The following is a 24,377-nucleotide window of genomic DNA, read 5'->3' on the forward strand; positions in this document are numbered from 1 at the left end:
ATATATATATATATATATATATATATATATATATATATATATATCATTTTTTAAATTTATAAGCATGTAATCATATAGGAACATCCTCCTAAGACTCCCTACAAGGCTAACTAGTGCAATGTATAGGTAGAGTCTCATACCCCTACCTAAACTAAGTCAAACCCCTCAAGTCGTCCTAGTTAGAGTGCACTTTATTACTTCATTTTATTTTCGGGGACATCTTGCCTTAACCGACATAGACCACATGATCCAATGAGGATCAGTTGTCATGGAACCCTACTTCGAAGGAAGGTGGACTACTTGCCAAGGTAGTACCAAAACATGAACATAGCATCTATGTGGATCCACTAGCTAGTATTCCTATCGGAGCAACATAATTCAAGAACTAGGAGATATAGTTTGGGACCCTCTTTATGCTACATGTATTATATTCTCCAATCTCATGAGTACAATAGTGATCCTTCCTTCCCTATGTGGGAAGGGAAACTCCTCACTCTAGTTCACTCGGTGCTAAGCTAGAGTCCCTTTTGAAATGTCTTTCATTAATAATCATAACTTAGTTTAGTTCATAGGGTCTACCCCTTATATAGTCATAGTCATAGCTCAATATGAATTTCATGAGAACACTTTTCATTACAACCCTTATATGTGGGATTAGCACATTAACATCATCATATCATAGTAAGACACGTATGTACTTCATCACCGACCTTATATCAATGCATCTTAAGCATAATCTCACAATCACATCATTCAAGACATTTTAATTCAAAATCATTCTAACCCTAATCAATCTTATCATAAGGTATACTTCAATATAACTTCATCACTAATAATCATAATTGAAGTGAAAAATTGAAATCACAAGACTTATCCCAATCTCCTTCCCAAGCCATCATCATGATCTTACAATCAATCATCCAATTCAACTCAACAATGGGTGTAATATCATCACTCAATAGTAATTAACACAATAATGAAGTCAATTGAATCACTACACAACAATTCATCACTAGTTCATAGCCTAGGGTTAGGAACTTAGATCAAATTCATGATCTGCTTCACAACCTAGCTTAATTAATCAAGAACTAGCATAATTGAATTAAAATACATCATAATATACTCATAATTATCTAATGAAACCATAAAAAAAGCCAATTAGAGGATCAATTTCGTAATAAAAGAAAACACATCTAAAACTTTTCTTTTTGAAATCAATTTGAAGGAACCTTTTCGGGAAAGAATCCCAAAGGTTAAAGGAATCTCATACCTTACTAATTGATGAAGTTTCATGGAGAAAACTTGATCCTTTTCAGCCCTAGAACCCTCATTTGGTTGGTCTTAAATGGAGTTTCTTTGGGAGAGAGAAAGAAGAGAGATGGAAGAGCAATTGGGTTTGGGGAATTATGAAAGTTAGGTTTAGTTCAATTAGGTTTGGGGTATTTATAGAAGTCATTATCTAGCTTAATTAGGCCTACCTTAACCCTTAACTAATTAGCTAACCCCTTATTTAATTAATTTAACTAACCTAAAAACGTGGCAGCAACCAGTGACCTGACCTACAAGACCCAGACTGATGGGCCGTAGGTCAATCTACGCCCTTGCCTCCTTCTGTCTAGCACACCCGTCGTTGGTGTCAGAGACTTTTCCAAATGGTTCATTAGACAAAATGGCTAAGTGTTGGAGACGGAGTCAATTGAATCCCATCGATTGACCTACGCCTCGTCTCTTGCAGCACGTAGGTAGACACTGCCTCCATGACAACTTTTGGCCAAATTGGAAGGGTCCTCCTCAAGGACCCTTTGGTTTGTCCTTGGGAGTTTTAGCCGGATGTTTCGACTATAAAATAAATCTATTACGTGTTAGACACCTTTCCATCAAATTTCATCATTTTGACTCTTAAAACCTTGTAATTCATCCCCGAATGACACTAAAATTCTTTAAAAGGAAGGAATAGACTCAAGACTAGCAGCCCAACCAACAACAACATATTAAAACATGAGTCACAATCAAATCAACATAACCACATAAACTTTTTTCACAATGCAACTCAAAACATCATTTTCAACTCATAATAGTTTAACCTTTCATGCTCATTTACTATGCCAAAATTTTCTTCAACACATTTCAACATGCTCAATACAATTCATGGAGGCACAATATACCAAAATGCACAACATAAATTCAAAACAAGTAAAAAGCAACTTTTTTATTTTTTAAGCATGAAGTTAACTGTAATTCACTGTAACATGCACCTTTTTGCACAACTTCACCAAAAATTAAGGCAATTTCAAATAAACTCATTATTTTTACTACAAATAGGAACAACTAACCTTAGGTATCAAATAGATGAGGGTAACGGGACTTCATGTCGGCCTCAGCCTCCAATGTCGCACCCTCAACTAGGTGGTTCTTTCATAACACGTTTACGGAAGCCACCTCCTTGTTCCTTAATTTCTTTACTTGTCTATCAAGGATTTCAACTAGAACTTTCTCATAAGAGAGGTTCTCTTGAATACCTAGACCCTCAACAGGAAGAATGGACCCGGGATCACCAATACATTTCTTAAGCATGGAAACATGGAACACCGGATGAATTGAAAACAATTCACTAGGTAACTTCAACTCCTATGCAACCTCAACAATCTTTTGCAAGATTTCAGAGGGACCCACATAACGAGGACTCAATTTCCATTTCTTTCCAAATATCATCACCCCTTTCATAGGTGAAATTTTTAGATACACCTTATCACCTTCTTCAAACTCTAATTCTCTTCTCCTATGGTCGGCATAAGACTTTTACCGGCTATAGGCTGCTTTCAAGAGATTCTCTGTTATATGAACCTTCACCAACGTCTTATAAACCAAATCGGGACCCAAAAGTGAAGACTCACCCATTTCAAACCATCCTATAGGAAACCTACATCTCCTACCATACAAGGCTTCATAAAGAATCATAGATATAGATAAATGGTAACTATTGTTGTAAGAAAACCCTACCAAAGGCAAGTGTTTATCCCAATTCCCCTTGAATTCAATTATACAAGCTCTAAGCATACCCTCAAGGGTTTGAATAGTACTCTCTGCTTGACCATCCGTTTGGGGATGAAAAAAGGTGCTTTGCTTCACCTTGGTACCCAACCCTTTTTGGAATGACCTCCAAAACCTAGATGTGAATTGTACACCCCTATCTGATATTATGGATAACGGAATACCATGGCGACACACAATCTCATCAATGGAGATCCTTGCATAATCCTCCGCGGAGTATGTGGACTTGACAGGAATAAAATAAGTGGATTTGGTCAACCTATCCATGACCACCCATATAGAATCATGTTGCTTTTATGTCCGAGGCAACCCTACCACAAAATCCATATTTTTGTCTTCCCACTTCCAAGTTGGAACTTTGATTTCTTGGAGTAACCCACCCGACTTTTGGTGTTTGGCTTTTACTTGTTGGCAATTTTGGACATTTTGCAACAAATTCCATGATGTCCCCTTTCAAACCTTCCCACCAAAGCACTTCTATAAGGTCATTAATTCATTATACATCTTTGTAAAACCCGGATGAATGGAATAACGGGACTCATGAGCTTTCTCAAGGATCTGGTTCCTTAAATTATCAACATTTGAGACACACAACCTTCCTTGATACCTCAAGACACCATCCTCCCCTAAGAAGAATGACTCATTAAGACTACCAAGAACCAACTCCTTCAACTCCATCAATGGTTGATCAAGGTGTTGTTTAGACTTCACCTCAACCACCAAAGACGATTTGGAGTTATGATGGACCATAAAACCACCATTCGGAGAATCTTCCAATCTAACACCCAATATTGCCAACCTATGAGCATCTTTCACTAGGTATTTCTTGGATTTTTCTACATGAGACACACTACCTATGGTCATATGACTTAGATCATCCGCAACCACATGGCCTTTCTGGGGTGGTAGAGAACACTCATGTCGTGATCTTTTAATAATTCCAACCATCTTATTTGTCGGAAATTTAACTCATTTTACATAAACACATATTGAAGACTCTTCTGGTAGGTATACACATCAACATGCACACCATACAAATAATGCCTCTATATTTTTAAGGCAAATACCACGACCACTAACTCAAGATCATGAGTTGGATAATTCTTATCATTCTCCTTAAGTTGTCTAGAAGAATAATCTACTACTTTCCCATGTTGCATAAGTACACACCCCAAGCCCACTCGGAATGTATCACAATGTACAACAAAGCCCTTAGTACCCTCCAGTAGAGTCAACAACGGAGCGGAGGTAAGTTTTTATTCAAGATTTGGAAGCTTTTTCACATGCCTTCGACCACTCAAATTTCATACTTTTTTGGGTCAAAGTAGTCAAGGGAGACGCAATGGAAGCAAAACCAACCACAAACCTCCTATAAAACCCGCTAGACCCAAGAGACTTCTAATGTCGGTTAGAGTCAATGGTCTAGGCCAATTCTTGACCGCCTCAGTTTTCCTTAGATCAACCTCAACTCCCTCACTAGAGATGATATGACCAAGAAATGTCACCTAACTAAACCAAAATTCACATTTGCTATACTTGTCAAATAGTTGAGCTCCTTAAGCACTTACAACACCACTCTAAAATGATCCATATGTTCACACTCATTTTATGAATGTACCAAGATATCGTCAATGAAGACAATGACAAATGAATCTAGGTAACTTCGAAACACCCTATTCATGAGGTCCATAAATGCCGCTAGAGCATTAGTGAGACCAAAGGACATTACTAGGAACTCATACTAGCCATATCTAGTTCGAAATGCCGTTTTTGGTATATCCTCATCTCTCACCCTAAGTTGGTGATACGCCGATCTCAAGTAAAGCTTAGAAAAGAAGCTTACCCCTTTGAGTTGATCAAATAAGTCGTCAATCTGAGGAGATGATACTTATTCTTAATAGTGACTTTATTGAGTTGGCGATAATCAATGTACATTCTAAGGGACCCATCCTTCTTCTTTACAAACAAAATCGATGCACCCCATGAAGAAATACTTGGTCTAGTGAAGCCTTTGTCTAGTAACTCCTTGAGTTGAGCCTTCAAATCTTTCCGTTCGACCGGAGCCATCCGATAAGGAGGAATTGAAATAGGGTTGGTATTCAGTAGCAAGTCAATACCAAAATCGATTTCCCGTTCAGGAGGGATTCCCAGAAGATCATTAGGAAAGACCTCCTTACTACAGGAACTAACTCAATGGGAGGATTTTTGGAGTCTAAATCTTTGACTCTTACAATATAATATAAACACCATTTTGAGATCATTTTACAAGCCTTTAGACAAGAGATGATACGACCTCTAGGAATAGAATTTCCCCCCTTCCACTCTAAAACGGGTTCATTTGGAAAATTGCACTTAACAATTCTTGTTTGATAATCAATGGAAGCAAAACAATCATGCAACCAATCCATCGCCAAGATGACATCAAAATCAACCATATCAAGCTCTACTAATTCAACATAAGTAACTCTATTAGGCAACATTACAGGACATTTCTATATACCCTCTTTGCAACCACCGACTCACCTACTGGGTTGTTACCATGAAAGGTTCATTTAGGATATCGGGTAAAATGTCAAACTTTCGAGCTATCAAGGGATTAACAAAAGAAAATGTAGCACCCGGATCAAGTAAATCATAGGCATCAATAGAGAAGACTTGTAACATACCAGTCACCACATCGGGAGAACTCTCCTGTTCACCCCTTGAGCGGAGTGCATAAAAGCAATTTTTTTTAGCATCCACATTAGAACCACTAGCTTGATCTTGCCCACTTTCTTTGTCTTGCCCCTTCAAACTTGGGCAATCCATGACCTTGTGGCCACTCTTGCCACACCCAAAGCAATTGTCCGTCCCAACAAAGCAATCATCATAATGTTTCTTGCCACACTTTCCACAAGTTGGCTTTTTGTTTGGTGAGTTAGTATCTCTTCCTTTTTGAAACTTAGGGTTAGACACCCATCATCACGAGCCTTGGGAAATTTTATAGGAACTTGACTAGAAAACCTCTTCTTGAACCTACACTTGTCTTTATATGTCAAGCCTACCCTTAGAGGAACCACCTTCATAAGCTTTGGCCTTCTTGGCCTCCCTACTCTTTCTCCTTAACCTAGTTCCTTCCACTTGTTGATCATAAACCATAAGACGAGAGATATTCATATTATCATGAAGCATAGACAAATGACATTCTTCCACCAAATCATCGGACACCCCCGTAAGAAAATGACTCATCTCGTCCCTTGGTTTGATACCAAGTATGGATCATACTTGTACAACTTAGTAAACTTCAAAGAGTAGTCAAGTACACTCATACCTCCTTGACGAAGGTTGATGAATTCTTCCACTTTAGCTTCCCTCATCTCTCTACGAAAGAACCTATCAAGCAAAGCCTTCTTGAAGATCTGCCAAGTCACCGGGCAACCTCTTAGTTCCCTATTATCCCTCCATTGCACATACCAAGTTTGGGACACATCCTTGAGTTGATAGGTCGCCAACTCGGCCTTCTCAATTGAGGTCACACCCATAGCATAGAGAATCTTATAAAACTCATCAAGGAAATCTTGAGGGTCTTCATCTGACTTCGACCCAAGGAACATAGGTGGGTTCATCCTAGTAAAGTCTCTCAAACGAGAGGACATACTATTAGCATGTTGAGGCACTCAAGGTCCAACCTCCCCATTCATTTGGGTCGTCATAGCTTGAACTTGGGAAGTGACGGCATTAGCTCAAGAGGTCATGACTTGGGTTAGAGTGATAAAAGCCTCCCTTATATCTCTAACGATCATCGGTGGAGGAGCATCCAAAACTTGATCACCTGTAGCAACTTTTTCAAGTGGAGGCACTTGGTTGTCTTGATCTCCCACATTAGCCATTTCTTCCTTGGACCTTCTAGCAGCTGCTCTTTGAGTATTCAGACCTATAACAATGTTACAAGGTATAGGTGAAAGCTCATAATAATACTCTAGAGGCACGACAGAGGAATACAGGGAAATGAGAGTTTCTAAGCATCACGTAGTCTCTCATTCATAAGTGTGGCGCGCTTCAAAATTATGAATAAAAATATACATAGACGTGGTTTAATGCGACATCACTTCTAGGGATATTTAAATCATGCTCTGATACCAACTTTGTCAAATTCGGGGAGCATCCCCTAGAAGTTATCGGTGTCATCTTTCTCGAAGAGGACTAAGACTAACATCTTAGCTTACTTCATTACATTTCGTAGGTTAAAAATGTGGAAAATTTAAAAATTTTCATCTATACTACTTCATGAGGTTAACTTAGACCTATCGCTTACACATAATATGTTAGTAGCGAGTATACATATATCCTTCGTATAGGAAGATACAAAGTCTTCTACTTTTATGGCACACACACACACACACACACACACACACACACACACATATATATATAGCCTTAAAACGAATGTCTCATATTAAACCATCTAAACAGGAATGGGCATAACCCACACATCAATACCAATAAAGCCACATATAGGCTATACAATCATTAGTACTCAAATGAGAGAGAATGAATAAAGTGTCTTTAAGACTAATCAACATCCAATGGTAGAAAGTGGCATTGTCCTCGAAGTGGTGATAACCTACCCAACTTGGAGAATGAGGATCCAAGTCTTCTTCAAATGTCGTCAAAAATCCTTCAACGACCGGAACATAAATGTTGGGGAAAAAGAGAGAAACGGGGTTAGCACATCACTTGTACTAAGTATAGGACCATATGCACGTACAACATAGAAATTATGCTAAAAAGGGACATTTTATTAAAACATGCTAATTTACTATGAAAACACTATGCACATTCAAGAACCAATACAAGTCAATAGCACATCTTCATTAAGTGAAGACCATGTACATCACAAGACCAACAATAGTAAGTCAATTAAAGTCAACATGCACACCAACATAATTGAGCACATAATCAAGACAACTCATTCATCAAGTTATAATATCAACAAATATGTATAAGAGTTCATAACATCATAACAAGAGCAAGACCATCACTCATACACCCCTATCAAGTTCACTAGTGCAATGGCCAAGTAAGGCCCCATAACCTCACTCAACCAACTAAACTCAACATGAACCATAAGATTTGCCCAACTTCAAATATTATATCATTAAGAGTAAACATCATCATATTTAAGCAATAGAAACCAAACACATATTAATAAGTGAAACCAACATCACATAGTCTCATTAACATATGAGATCAACATATATATATATATATATATCATTTACATTAATGAGCATGTATTCATATATGAACATCCTCCTAAGACTTCCTTCAAAGATAACTAGTACAATGTATAGGTAGACTCTCATACACCTACCTAGATTTAGTCAAACCCCTCAAGTCATCCTAGTTGGAGTGCACTTTATTACTTCATTTTATTTTCGAGAATATCTTGCCTTAACCGACATAGACCACATGAACCAATGTGGAATCCGGTGTCATGGAACCCTACACCAAAGGAAGGTGACCTACTTGCCAAGGTAGTACCAAAACATGAACATATCATCTATGTGGATCCACTAGCTACTATTCCTATCTGGGCAACATAGTTCAAGAACTAGGAGATATAGTTTGGGACCCTCTTTATGCTATATGCATTATAGTCTCCAATCTCTTGAGTACATAACTTAGTTTAGGTCATAGGGTCTACCCCTTATATAGTCATAGTCATAGCTCAATAGGAATTGCATGAGAACACTTTTCATTACAACCCTGATATGTGAGATTAGCACATTAACATCATCATATCATAGTAAGACATATATGTACTTCATCACCGACCTTATATCAATGCATCTTAAGCATAATCTCACAATCACATAATTCAAGACATTTTAATTCAACATCATTCTAACCATAATCAATCTTATCATAAGGTATACTTCAATATAACTTCATCACTAACCACAAGTAATCATAATTGAAGTGAAAAATTGAAATCACAAGACTTATCCCAATCTCCTTCCCAAGCCATCATCATGATCTTACCATCAATCATCCAATTCAACTCAACATTGGGTGTAATATCATCACTCAATAGTAATTAACACAATAACGAAGTCAATTGAATCACTACACAACAATTCATCACTAGTTCATAGCCTAGGGTTAGGAACTTAGGTCAAATTCATGATTTGCTTCACAACCTAGCTTAATTAATCAAGAACTAGCATAATTGGATTACAATACATCATAATATCATAATTATTTAAAGAAATCATAAACAAAGCCAATTAGAGGATCAATCTAAAACTCTTCTTTTTGAAATCAATTTGAAGGAACCCTTTGGGGAAAGAATCCCAAAGGTGAAAGAATCTCAGACCTTACTAATTGAAAACTTGATCCTTTGAAGCCCTAGAACCCTCATTTACTTGGTCTTCAATGGAGTTTCTTTGGGAGAGAGAAAGAAGAGAGAAGGAAGAGCAATTGGGTTTGGGGAATTATGAGAGTTAGGTTTAGTTAAATTAGGTTTAGGGTATTTATAGAAATCATTAGCTAACTTAATTAGGCCTCCCTTAACCCCTAACTAATTAAATAACCCCTTATTTAATTAATTAATTAATTTAACTAACCTAAAAACATGGCAGCAACCAGTGACCTGACCTACGAGACCCCGACTGACAGGCCGTAGGTTAGTCTATGCAATTGCCCCCTTCCGTCCTGTACACCCGACGTTCGTGTCAGAGACTGATTCAAATGGACCATTAGCCAAAATGGCTAAGTGTTGGTCGACGGAGGCAATCGACGCCCGTCGATTGACCTACGCCTCGTCACTTGCAGCACGTAGGTAGACACTGCCTCCATGACAACTTTTGGCCAAATTGGAAGGGTCCTCCTCTAGGACCCTTTGGTTGGTCCTTGGGGAGTCGTACCCGGGTGTTTCGACTATAAACTAACTCTATTACGTGTTAGACACCTTTCCACCAAATTTCATCATTTTCCGACTCTTAAAACCTTGTCAAATAGGCTAAGGCATACTAGCACCCCTTTAAACTAGTTTCGGATGTCATGGACGTTCCTTGACGTATTGATTCTAAATTTCCCGAATGACTTGTTTACATTATTATTAACTTAAAAATAGTGTTACAACTCTTAGACTCTCATGTTATACTCTAGATTAGCTTTAGACTTGCGGAGTATTACACACCCCTAAAATATACAAATGCGCAAACGAAATTTATAAACTGCAACCTCCATAGCACGAAACTATAGCTATAGAGCGAAATTATTAAAACTATGTTATAGGACCTTATTATGTCTATTATCTTTGTTATTTATTAAACTTTGTAAAAGTAAAAGCATCACTCAATTGTTACGACATCATAAAAAAAAATAAGAATATGACTCATCAAAGAGCATCACTCAATTGTAACGACATCATGAAAAAAAAATAAGAATATGACTCAACAAAGAGCATCTTAAAATATATATATATAGAGAGAGAGAGAGAGAGATAGATGCCGGATGTCTACAGACCGTTAATATTATTTGGTTAAATAAAAAAAAGTAACCAGTGTATATTTGCATTACAAAAAATGGTCCTTTTGAACTCCAGACTTCTTTCTACATCACGTATTTTCTCATTTGAATGCAACTCTGATGCTTCGATTTCATAAGTTAAGTCGGATACAACAGTTGCTAACCAAACAAGTCATACAACCCTAATTGGTTGCATAATTTAACCCTAACATAACAATGCGTCAGTGACAACTTTTTACAAAATAAACATGTACCGCCTTGGGGTTACCCACATATAAGATTACTTTGTGTACCACCAGCAACTGGTGTAAAACTCACTCAAGTAACAACTTCAATTAACTATTGTACATCTACTTAGTATACAAATTATACAAGTACTCTCATGAAACACCAGGGTCGGATGATATCATAAGGCATCAATTATGATGGGATTCACTTGAACCAGAATCAACTTCATAAATATCGAATAATGAACTTCCTACTGAATCTTGATGCTCGACTGTAGACCAGCTTGAACTTTGTTTGAGAAATGTGATTCAAGCCTGTAAGAAGGATATAATTACAAAAATTAAATATGGAAAAGAAGAAGAGAGCATTAAAGAGCAATACACTTGCCTGGTTGAACATTTGTAGTAAATGGTCTCAGGAGAGTTATAGGTGCGAGCGTTCGCAAACATCCTTCTCACATCCGCCAAAAACATATCAAATGTCACATAATATAACTCCGACTCAACCCGCTTTGACATTGTTTTTAAATCTGCATTGTACATAACCATAACAAATATTCACAAATTAATTATCAATGAAATTAAAAGAAGGGTCCAAAGGGGAAAAGAATCTTAATGTAGATCAGAGATTGCATGGGACAAGCAGACACCAAAATCAAAGGAACAGTTCATGGACTCTACATACATGTATAATATCAACCCCCAACCCCCACAACAAGAAAAAAAAAAAGAGGGGATTTTTTTCATCTCTTAAAAGTACCAAACTCTGATTTGGTCTTACGTCTCACATGGTTAAGTACAGAGAAAGAAAAATAGAAAAAGTCATACTGGAAATATCCATTCATAACATGTGTGTATGTGCTGAAAGAATGAAAATAAACTTGGACAAAATTGTGTCTCTAATATTTGTCCCCAAGAGCCTCCGCGGTTATAGGACCTTTTGGAAATATTTCCATGCTTTAGCAACAACAGAAAGTGTTCAAATTCTTACAAATATTCTAGAATATACATAAATATAATAAGTGGCTTAATTTACTCATATTGTAATTAGATAGTAACTTCCTTTCCTCTTTAGAACATGCAAATATATTTATTTAAACCCCAATAATTTGGGTGAATATTCAAGGTTGAATTCTCAGTTAATTTCTCTTCCAGTTCACATATCAGATTCTTTGAGGAACGCTATCAAAAGACTACAAGGATTTAGCAAGATACAAAATGTATCGTCAAATATTCAATATGATTTCATAACAAATTCTAGCCAACTAAAAGGATTTTATGATCAATCCAGAGATCATTTTGATTCCATCAGTAATGAGGATTCGGAATATCCCACATTGATAAATCAAAGAAAGATTCAACAACGAAAAGAAAGATCGATTCTTTGGGTTCCTTCCTTTCTTCAAAAGGAACGAAAAGAGATAGAATCGGACCAATTCCCAAAATGCCTTTCTGGATACTCCTTAATGTCCCATCTATTCCAGGAACGTGAGAAGCAGATGATTAATCATCTATTTTTGGAAAAAATCAAAGCAAGAACCGTGCTTTCAATTTTCTCTGATAGATGGTCAGAACTTCATTTGGGTTTGAATCCTAAAAAGAGGTCCACTAGAGATCAGAAATTGTTGAAGAAACAACAAAATATTTCTTGTCCCTTTTCCAACCTTGTTAAGGTCACCAATATATTGGAAGAGAATTTTGTATGAAAAATTTTCAGCAACTTTCACGGCCGTATCAGAATAGGATTGTATCCCGACATGGAGGAGGATTGTAATTTGTGGTCTATAAATAGAGCTCAGTGTAATAATTAGTTTACGTATCTTATTAATGTTTTGAGACTTTATTTCTCACATGGTAGCAGAGCTACAGTGAGAAATCCTGGGGACAAAAAAGCCAATCACTGCATATTTTTCCGATGACTTTTGGATATGCCCAATGTCATGTCTCTTGTCGCCAGTATTTTACGATAAGTAAAACTACCAAAAGGTGCAGCAACTTCTAGCGACCAAACCCCAAAAACATATCCCGGCAGAAACCCAGCAATGCACCCTCACGCACTTGTTAAATATATGACATCGGACAAATCTGAAACACACATCGGCGTGGTGAGCAGTTTCCAACCACATTCCAGATCAGTTTTTTTCCTGTTGGATTCGCCCATTGATTCCAAGCCGAGCCGAACTAATTTCTTCCAAGTTCCAATCAATTTTTATTTTTGTGAGATGTCCAACAGCTTCTCGGGACAGATCTTGTTACTTGGAAGGTAGCCAATAGCTTCCAGCAGTAGATCTGGTTCCTTGAAGTGTTTCGAGCCAGATTTGCCAGCTTGTAATCTAACGGGGATCAGAACCCTAATCTGAACTCCATTGACATTCTTCAAGCAATCTCTTTGTTTTGTGTCATCTCTACCTAGGTGAAAATACTTGTTAAGTATACGGTTCTCGTTAAGAATACGATTCTCTGCTACCTAGAGGTAGTTCATGTAATAGGTTTAGACACTCGTGAAATAATATGATTCTCTACATGCTCACCACCTAAGAAAACTCGTGTTGCTCAGACTAACAATGCAGGTGAATTTATTTATCTGAAGGATAATATAATGAGTTCCTTTAGTATCGAGCAAGTACACATACAACTCCACGAGTAGCCTCAGTAGCTCAGCATGATACTTCTGTTGATGATAATCTTTTTGCTTCATAGTCTAATACCCTTGTACCGTGGGTCAAGGACTCTAATGCTTTCTGATCATGTTTTTGGTGATAACTGATAACTCACTTTTGCCAAATAACGTTTATTCACAATCTCTTCTCATTGTTACATTAGCGAACGGGCCCAAAATATAGCAAAGGGAGTTGGACAAGCTAACCCCCTATTCTCAGTCACTCTAAACATTGTTCTTTAGGTTTCTGGTTGTCCTTTAAATAGTGCATCTGCTAGCCGTTTAATGCCCTAAATTGTGCCATAATATTTCTTGATGATTCTTTACTCATATAAGACAGACGATTGACGCAAGGCATGAATCACAAGGCCTTACTATCTTACTACTACTAATTATTCCACAGCATCCCATGTTACAACGTTACAGATCATCCAGACCTAACTCATGCATTTGGGACATCCAAATTTATTCGAGCTACAGAAGATGGCGTTTAGTTAGTCTAGATTATCGACATTACATTGTAAGTCGTGTCAACTTGAAAAAGACACCTGTACTACCTTTACTATCTTACTACTTCTATTTATTCCAGAACATGCCATGTAACAATGTTACAGATCCCAGACCTCGTAAGCATTTGGGACATCTAAATCTATTCAAGTTACGGTCATCAAAAAAAATTATTCAGGCTACAGAAGATGGCATTTAATTAGTCTAGTCTATCCACATTATGTTGTGATCGTGTCAACTTGAAAAAGACACATGCACTACCTTTCCACGTAGTGTTGCGAGTGTGTAGAGTTAATTTTTCACTAGTTTATTCGGATAGTTGGGGTCCTAGTTGAGTTGGTTCAACCTAACAATTTTAGTTATTTTGTCAGTTCATTATTGATATTCAAAGATGTACTTAAATTTTCTTAATGAAAGATGGTTCGAACTTACTTTCTATATTCAGAATTTTTGTGCTGAAGTACAAAATCATTTTTGGTGTTTCTATTCATATTTTTTCGTGGTGATAATGTCTTACAATACTTATCCTCCTAGTTTGAGCATCTGTTGACTCACCAAGGAATTAGTCATGAAACATCTGGTATGTACACCCCTCAACAGAAGGGGTAGCAGAGACGAAGAATAGACACCTCATTGAGACTACACACACTCTTCTCATTCAATCTTATGTCCAGCTGCACTTTTGGGGTGACGCAGTCCTCACATTTTGCTATTTAATTCATTGAATGCCCTCATCTTCTATTCGGAATCAGATTCCTTGTTCCATATTGTTTCCACATTCACCTTTATATTCTACCCACCTCATGTCTCTAAGAGCACATGTTTTTTTCATAACTTAGCCCCGAAGAAAGATAAGTTAGTCTCTCATGTTCTCAAATGTGTAATTCCTGGTCATTCTCGGGTTCAAAGAGTGCATCGTTGCTACTCAAGTGATCTTCGTCGATATTTTGTTAGTCGAAGCCACATTTTTTTGAGTTTCAACCTAACTTTACATGTTTCGATCATCATGCTATCTCTAAGGTCTTACCGATACTAACTTTTGAGGAATCTATGGTTACTTCTACATCTCCATCCATATTGTTACAAACCCTGACTTATCATTGTTGTCCGCGTCCACCATTAGGCCCAGTTGATTCATGTCACGGACCTTGCACCTACTAAGGACTTGCCTTCTTCTAGTCAATGATGAGGGATGTGCATCCGTCGATTCGATATTTATGTTATCGGCTCGATTTATCGGTTTTTTATTTTTAAATCCAGTAAACCAATAAGATATTTTTTATTAGTTCTTGGTTTTTCGGTTTTTGGTCCTTTCAGTTTGGTTATCGGTTTACATAATGCCCATAAAATAGAAACACAAGTAACTTACATGAAAAAAACTATGCAAGTGCAACACAAATAAAAGAACAAAGAAAATAATGTGGAATTAAAGGCAAAATGGCAGAGGTAGTAACCAATCAGTACCTAATATTTATATAGGGTAAAGAAGTAAATTACTAGAGTCTTAATAGGTTATCGATTTACCCAATCACCCGATATTAAAAAAACAAATCCAAACACATACTAATTTTTTTTTACAAACCATGACAAACTCCTTAACCCAATAATAGACTTATGGTAAACGGTAAACCGATAGCATTTTTTCTGGTTCGATTTTGCACACCCCAACAATTAATTGCACTTCAAAAAGGTAAACAATCTACTAGTAATGCTAACAGCCATTATACTCTTTCGAGTTACCACCTTCTTAGTTATACGGGAGGTCACTTTATATGGTCTTTGAGCAATCCTCTCGTCTTGAGCTAGTGTTTAGGGTTGACTTAGACTCAAAGTCCATTTAACATTTCAACTTCTAAATTCATGTAAAAACTGCTTGGTGCATCAAAATTTTGAAATACAAATAACTTTTACGGAAAAAAAGAAGTAGAAAAGTCCATCACCTATTGGATCTTTGATGATGTCATAATAATCAGGAACATCCCGTGCATCAACAGGTTCTTTGAAAGGCCAGGAATCGGGATGGTCATGCATTATCTGCACAGGAGGCAAAAACTCAGTAAAGATGTGCATATTTAACTAAAGAAGTAGTCAATTAAAGTCGTGCTAGCTGTCCTTTGTGCACCAAAAGCTTATATAAAGCAAGCAAGAGTTAGAAGCTTGGGTGGTCACTCAACTTTGGTAATTGGCCTTCATAGTAACTCAACTTTGTTTTGTTACCCAACTCACTCAACTTTGCCAAGTTAGCTTCTATAGTCATTATTTCAAAAAATATAATTTATGATACATATTTAGTGATGAGGCAACTATAAATTTTTAGAAAAAGGAAAAACAAGAGTTTTACTTTCAGGAGTGAGCGCATGAATGCAGTCAAAGACTTCTGATCTGACAAGGAGTTTACTGTTTTGAAACGAGAATGACCATATTGATCAGGAGTCCATCCAGCCTCTCCTATTAAGATGTCAACAGCAAATTCCCATAAGAAATTTAAGATTATTGGAGCACAAAAAGAATACAGCTTAAGGTAAGTTATAGGGACTCAGATCACACTTATAAAGAGCAGAGTTTAGAAATTCTACATATCCATAAGAAAAATAGAAACTAAGAAAAATGAAATAAAGATGGAGAGAACTTACTCAAGCCAGGGATATCCTCAACCTTGATGGCCTTTTTGGGAATGCCAGCTTCCTTCTAAATAAGTTAGTCAAGATTAGTGAACTTCAAAATCCAACAGTTTCTTCACGATAGCAGCAAAACATAGTATTGCAACATCAGACCAATCCAGTTACAAAGAAAACACAGTCCATATGAGACCATATCTGCAATCGAAAGAATTTGAAATGCCTCTCAAATAAAAGAAGATATCTTCTGAGATACTGTCTTTTGTCCTCGGAATTTTTTTACATGATCTGTTGACAAGTTAACAAGTCTAAAAGAACCATTTCCCATTAATAAATTTCATTTTGCAAACCAAAAACAAGTCATTTACAGATTGATATTTACAACTTACTAAAACTAGAAAATGATGGCAAAGATACTATGATTTGTTAGAATATCAATGTATGTAGTGTCCTAAATGGATATGGATTGTATGTAATGTGTGATATATCGCTGAAAAGCATGACGTGGATCCCCAACAGGCCGAAGCTCGTCTTCAAGAAAGTGATAAGCCTCCTTTCTTGTTTGAGTAAGGGGATTCATTAATAATAAAGGAAAGATTCTCTTCTTCAAGCATTAAGTTAAGGAGTTTGTCTTGGACAAGGCCTTTCTCTCCAATCCCTGAAGTTTGAAATAGTCTTGATTATAAATCGAGCGAAGGTTCACCCCTCATACTGGGGGATTGGGGGGTTGAGACTTCCTTGCTCTTAGGCCCACCGTAAGGCCGATAAGATCAGAAGGGGAATGGATTCTGCCTTTTATCCAGACTAACTCTGATCGTGATTTTGACACTATATGATACCTCTCCACAAATAGGTATTAGTGTGCTCACTGTAATAATAGAGATACACATCTTAATAATATTTTTTCCCATGTCTTTACTTCTCCATGGTATGAGAGCAACAACGAGAACCATCTGGGGAAAAACAAATCCATTGCAATGCATTTTTCTGGTGACTCTTCAGATCTAACTTGTGACATGTTACTTTCTATTAGAGTTGTGTGAAAACAAATACCATCACAGGCTCCCCCACTCACCAGCGACAAACCCAGTCAACCCTTCTGGTAGACAACCCTAAATGTACTCTCACATACCTCTCGGAGCTCTGACGCCGACAATGCTTTTGACACATGTGCCACCACATGAAGCCCTTTCCGGCTACTTTTCAAGTTGTTTTTCTTCTAGTGCGTTCTTATAGTAATTCTGAGAAGTTCCCTCCACTTTAATGTAGATTCTAGTCGCCTGAACCCTATTCCTGATTTCATCAAGTGCATATCAGGGAAAGCAGGGGGATTCTTTACACCAATTGTGCAGATCGCTATTTGTATGACAAGGAATTTTGCCACTCAAATATGTGTCTTGCAACCTACTCTGAGCCCTGGTCTGAGTTGGTTGTCCTCCTATTTCTGACCCCACCCACAAGGTTTCATTGCACATCAGCCAATAGAATAGTATTTTTCGGCGTTACAGTGAGTTTTAACCCTTTTTCACAATCATTAGTTGGTTATTACTAGATATCTCTTCGATTCAACATGTTTTTCGTGGTCGATATTTTTGGCTCCAAAAATACAGAAATTGAAAATTCAAGGGTTATGATTATGTCAGAACCCTTACTGGGAAACCCAAACTAGTTAGCTTGGGCTTCCTTGGATGAGTTTTGGTGCTAGGGCCAAGATGTCCGAGATCACTTAAGGAAAAAAGCTAGTTCAATTCATGAAAAGGACCAAAGGACAGTACGAGAAGGTTGATGCTTAATTATATAGTATCTTGTGGCGATCTATAGGTTCCAAGTTGATGCCCTTGTTTCGTCTATTCAACACATGTTATTCAGTTTGGGAAAAGGCTCACACTATATACAGTCATGACATATCTCATTCTTATGACATGATATCTCAGATGACACACTTAAAGAAAAAAAATTGGACTTGTCTACTTACTTGGGACTGGTATAAGCAAACATGGAGGAATTTGATAGGTTAATACAGTCACAACGAACATTGAAAAACAACATAAGCGAAGACGGACATTGTTTCCAGTACTTACACTTGATAGACTTCCTAATGACCTTGATTTTATGTGTGATAAGATTTTGGCTAATCCAACGGTTCCTCCAATTGATGAAATGTTCTCTCGATTACTTTGGCTTGTCACGCCATTCAATCACATCATGGACTTATCACCAACCATTGACTCCTCGCTCTCCAATCTCAAATAACAGATAATCGAGCATCCTGATCTATGAAGATTGACAAGGATCCCATTTTGGAAGATTTTGTCCCAAGTGTAGTTATTGTAATAGGCTTGGATACACTCTTTAAGTAGGTCAACATGTAACAAGAGGTTTTCTTTATCTAAAGTAAGTATAATGAGTTTCTTCATTATCAAGCTAGTAAGCAGACATCACTACAAGTAGTCTCGTTTTTGCTCAGTCTTTTACTTCAGTAGTTGGTAATTGTTTTTCTTGTGTTTCAAAGTCTAATGCGGTAATGCCCTAGGACTGTAGATCATGGACACAAGCACTTCTTATCATATGTCCAACAATACATCACTTTTATCAAATATTATTTATTCACAATTTCTTCCAAATGTTACTTTAGCCTATGGGATCCAAATAAGAGCAAAAAGAGTTAGCGAGCTAATCCTCCATTACTCTAAACTTTGTTCTTTGTCCCTAGAAGTCCTAGTTTAGTATTTGTCATTTGTTTTGTTATAGAATGTATATAGACTTGATTCCTAATAGAATACATAGCCTTATTTAGATAGTAGATTTGTAGGAATTATCAGATTTACAGGAATCGTCTTTTATTTCTTTCCTAACTTAGCACACAATTTATCTTATTTATACATTGCTTACCTATTGGAATAAGATCTTCTTCCCTCTGATATGATTACATGGTATTAGAGCCTATAGGCTCGATTCATATTCAGAAATTGGAAACTCTTCGTAGGCTCTATTCATATTCAGAAATTGGGAACTCTTCTCTGTCTATTCGAGAAAGAACTGATCATTTCAGTCATCTCCGGCGTCGCCTTATCTGTTCAAGCACATCCTGAGTTTTCTCTGGTGTTTAAAACACTCTTTGGAGAGTTTTCATTTCTAGGTTACTCTCTTCCTTGTAACTTCTGCGACTTCAATTTGGTATTCATCTTTTGTGCTTCTGCGGCTGCACTTCTTCTAGGATTCCAATAATTGTTGGATGTGTGGGTTGCTTGTGGTGGTTATCCTTGGTTTCTTTGTTCTTTGTTGTTGCTGCTGGGGTTGGGATTTGTAACTCTAGATTACACACCACAATCTACTGGAAATTTTCCATTTTATTCTATTTTACGTTTTGATATTGATTTTCTCTAAAAATTTGTTGAACATTGACGTTGTGTCTCTGTGATTGGGCTACATGTTTGTTCCTCTTTTAGCCTTTCAGATTATTCTATAGATACTGTCTCTGCATTTCTCTTCATTTAACTGCTGAAGTTGAAACTAAAAATGGATGAAAGTCAGAGAGGAAGCAATCACAAAACTCAAGCAACTAATGCTGTTACTAGTCAGTCTTCTAATAATATGGCTTTGGTTTCTACGAAGAAATTTGCACAACATCAAAAATCATTGATGGGATCCAATTCTGTTAATGCATTTTCTGAGACAGATAAGATATGCCTTATTACCTCTTCGAATAAATGGGTTATTGATTCGCGTGCCACAAATCACATGACTAGGAATCCTAGTATTTTCTCTAGCTTTCGACCACACAATCACCATCTCCAGTTACTGTAGTGGTAACTTGCAATAGTGTTGGATCTGGGACTGTCAAACCAACATCCTCTATTACCTTGTTATCTGTATTAAGTCTACCGAAGTTAGCCTTTAACTTGATTTCTGTCAGCAAAATTACTAGAGATCTGAATTGTTATATTTCGTTCTTTCCGAATTATTGTTTGTTTCGTGATCTTATGACAAATAAAGTTATTGGTAAAGGACATGTATCTGATGATATATACATCCTTGATGAATGGGAGTCTCGATTAGTTGCCTTCTCGAGTATCGTGTCTCCATTTGAAGCACATTGTCGATTGGGACACCCTTCTCTGCCTTTTGTTGAAGAATTTGTCCTCAGTTTCAAAATATTCCTTCATTAGAATGTGAATCATGTCGATTTGCAAAACATCATCGCAGTTCAATGGGTCCAAGGGTTAATAAGCAAGTTGAGTCAGCTTTTGAATTAGTTCATTTTGATGTTTGGGGACAATGTCCTGTCGTTTCTAGAACAGGGCATAAGTATTTTGTCACGTTTGTGGATGATTTCTCTCGGATGACTTGGATTTATTTTATGAAGAGTCGCACAGAAGTGTTTACCCATTTTTGTGCCTTCTATGCTGAAATCAAAACTCAATTCAATGCTTCAATACGTATTCTAAGAAGTGACAACGCTAAAGAATACATGTCAGAATTGGTTTAGTCATACATAAGACAAAACAATATTCTTCACCGATCTTCGTGTGTTGACACACCCTCTCAAAACGGCGTTGCTGAGAGAAGAAAAGGCACCTACTTGAGACAGCTCAAGCACTTTTGTTCCAAATGAAGGTTCCTAAGCAGTATTGGGAAGAGGCGGTCTATACGGCTTGTTTTCCTGACAAAACTGCATGTTGTCGACTGTGCTTGTTGGTAATATGCCTTACAATGTTTCTTTTTCCAAACAAGTCACTATTTCCGGTGTGACCCTAAGGTGTTTGGGAGCACATGTTATCTTCGAGATGTTCGACCATTTGTTTCCAAGTTAGATCCCAAGGCATTAAATTGTGTTTTTCTAGGATATTCTTGCCTTCAGAAAGGATATCGGTGTTACTCTATAGAACTCGGCATATATCTTGTGTCAACTAATGTGGTATTTTCAGAGACCACCATTTTTCTATGCACCTCCCATTTCTACTAATTAGGGGGAGGAAGATGAGTGGTTAGTCTATTAAGTTACTTGTTTAGTGACAGAACAATCAGATGACGTGGCTCTCCCATCCCCTACTTCTATTGAGCAGGAATCGACTATTGTGCCTTCAACATCTCCAGTGAGACCACCGATTGTACATGTTTACTCGAGGAGACGAGAAACCGAAGATACATGTCTATCACCAATCACTTCATCACCAGATCTTGAACTCCCTATTGCTCTTCGCAAAGGTACACGGACTTGTAAATCTACATATTCCATTGCTGATTTTGTTTCCTCTGACCGTTTATCCTCGACATCTAGATCATTGATTGTTTCTCTAGGTAATGTAGATAATGTTTCTGTACGTAAAACAATGAGGGAGGCTTTGAATCATCCTGGATAGTCTGAAGCAATGTTTGAGGAAATGCCTTGGAGGAAAACCGCACGTGGGATTTGGTGGATTTACCTAATGGAAAGAGACCAATGGGATGTAAGTGGGTGTTCACAGTTAAAGTTAATCCCGATGGTTCTGTGACAAGACTTAAGGCCACACTTATGGCTAAAGGGTATGCACAGACATATGGAGTGGATTATTCACACATTTTCTCCGGTTGCTAAACTCACTTCTATTCGTTTATTCATTTCTCTGGCTGCTTTAAAGAATTGGCCTTTACTTCAGTTGGATATCAAAAATGATTTCCTTCATGGTGACCTTCAATAGGAAGTATATATGCACTAACCACATGGTTTTATTGCTTAGGGGTAGTATTGAAAATTCAGTCATTTAAAGAAGTCATTGTATGGCTTGAAGCAGAGTCCTCGAGCTTGGTTTGGCAAGCTCAGTGAGGTAGTTCAAGAGTTTGGATTGAAAATGAGCAAATGTGATCACTCTGTTTACTATCGTCAATCAACAGCTGGCACTATCCTTCTTGTTGTATATGTTGATGATATTATCATAGGAAGTGATTATACAGGCATCTCTTCTCTAAAGTCTTTTCTGCATAATAGGTTTCATAAGAAAGACTTAGGTCAACTGAGATACTTCTTGGGAGTAGAAGTAAATAGAAGCAAGAAGGTAATTTTTCTATCTTAGAGAAAGTATATTCTTGACCTACTTGCAGAAACCGAAAAGTTGGCAGCCAAAACCTTGCAGTACTCCAATAGTTCCCAATGTGCATCTTATGAAAGATGATAGTGATCTTTTTGATGATCCAGACAAATATAGAAGGTTAGTTGGGAAATTAAACTACCTTGTTGTGAGTCGTCCGGATATTTGCTTTTGCGGTAAGTGTTGTTAGCCAGTTCACATCATCACCTACGATCAAACATTAGGAAGCTTTGGCACAAATTCTACGTTACTTGAAAGGTTACCCTAGACTAGGAATATTGTATAGAAATCACGATCATACCCGTGTTGATTGCTTTGCAGATGCTGACTATGCTGGATCCAATATTGATAGGATATCGACTACTGGCTATTGTGTCTTTGTTGGAGGGAACCTAGTTTCATGGAGGAGTAAGAAGCAAACTGTTGTATATCAATCAAGTGCAGAATCTGAGTACAGAGGTATGTCCCAATCTATGTGTGAGATTATGTGGATACATCATCTTTTAATGGAAATTGGCCTAAAACATCATACACCATCAAAACTTTGGTGTGATAATCAAGCTACTCTTCATATTGCCTCAAATTCGGTGTATCATGAGAGAACTAAACATATTGAGGTTGATTGTCATTTTATTCGTGAGAAAATTCAGGAGAACTTGATTTCCACGGGCTATGTGAAGACAGGAGAGCAACTGGCTGATTTGCTTACAAAGGCATTGCATGGAGCTCGAGTTGACTACCTTTGTAACAAGTTGGGCGTGATCAATATTTACGCACCAACTTGAGGAGGAGTGTTATAGAAGGTATATAGACTTGATTCCTAGTAGAATACATAGCCTTATTTAGATAGTAGATTTGATTTGCAGGAATTAGCAGATTCATAGGAATCATCTTTTATTTCTTTCCTAAGTTAGCACACAATCTATTGTATTTATACATTGCTTACCTATTGGAATAAGATGTCTTCTTCCCTCTGATATGATTACATGTTTGGTGCATGCCCTTAATTGCACCATTATATTTCTTGATGATTCTTTTGTTAAGCAGGACCACAGTATGAGACATACAATTAGTACAGGGCCCTCACCTCTCCAACTACAACGTTACAAATCCACCAAACTTATACCACAAACGTTTGGCACCAAAGTTTATTCAAACTACAGAAGATGGTGCTTAGTTTGTTTAGTCTATCGCATTAGATTATGAGTCATGGAAACTTGGGCAATACACTTGACTAACTTTACTCATACTGATGAAAGATGTGAAGTTTGGTTTATTCATTGGTTCATTCAGATATTTGGGGTCTTGGTAGAGTTGGTTCAACCATAGAATTTCATTAGTTTATTCATTCTATTGATGATTAATCAAGATGTACTTTGATTTTCTCAATAAAAGATCATTCTAATTTAAGAGTTTTTGTGCAAAAATATAAATCATTTTGGTGTTTGTACTTATACTTTTCGTAGTGCTAATACCTTAGAAAATTTATCCTCCTAATTTTAGCACGTTATGACTCACCAAGAAATTATTAATTAGACATCTTGTTTACACACCCCTCAACATAATGGGGATATTATAAAGAGGTAGAATAAGCACCTCATTGAAACTGCTCGCACACTTCTTATTCAATCTCATGTTCCGTTGTGTTTATTGGGGGAAATGTTCTTCTCACAACTTGCAATTTAATAAATCGAATTCCCTTAAATTCCACTAAGTACCAGATTCCTTATTC

At 37.1% G+C, this 24,377-nt stretch overlaps 1 protein-coding gene across 3 annotated transcripts in view; it reads right to left on the reverse strand.

Moving 5' to 3' along the window:
• Window positions 1-10,571: 10,571 nt before the first annotated feature.
• Window positions 10,572-24,377, reverse strand: part of LOC107002772 (histone acetyltransferase GCN5) — a 36,118-nt gene continuing 22,312 nt past the window's right edge. Inside the window, exons 8-12 of one of the 3 annotated variants that reach the window (XM_027912486.1) lie at window positions 16,593-16,647; window positions 16,301-16,407; window positions 15,900-15,993; window positions 11,182-11,323; window positions 10,572-11,108 (exon numbers count right to left, since the gene is read on the reverse strand). In XM_027912486.1, the coding sequence (XP_027768287.1) occupies window positions 11,045-11,108; window positions 11,182-11,323; window positions 15,900-15,993; window positions 16,301-16,407; window positions 16,593-16,647 (462 nt within the window). In that variant the 3' untranslated portion in view covers window positions 10,572-11,044. Of the gene's footprint in view, window positions 11,109-11,181; window positions 11,324-15,899; window positions 15,994-16,133; window positions 16,207-16,300; window positions 16,408-16,592; window positions 16,648-24,377 lie in introns of those variants that run through there. The other 2 variants (XM_015200935.2, XR_003574855.1) reach the window with 2 other exon arrangements.

The sequence above is a fragment of the Solanum pennellii genome, chromosome 10 (genome assembly GCF_001406875.1).
Source record: "Solanum pennellii chromosome 10, SPENNV200".
NCBI lineage: Eukaryota > Viridiplantae > Streptophyta > Magnoliopsida > Solanales > Solanaceae > Solanum > Solanum pennellii.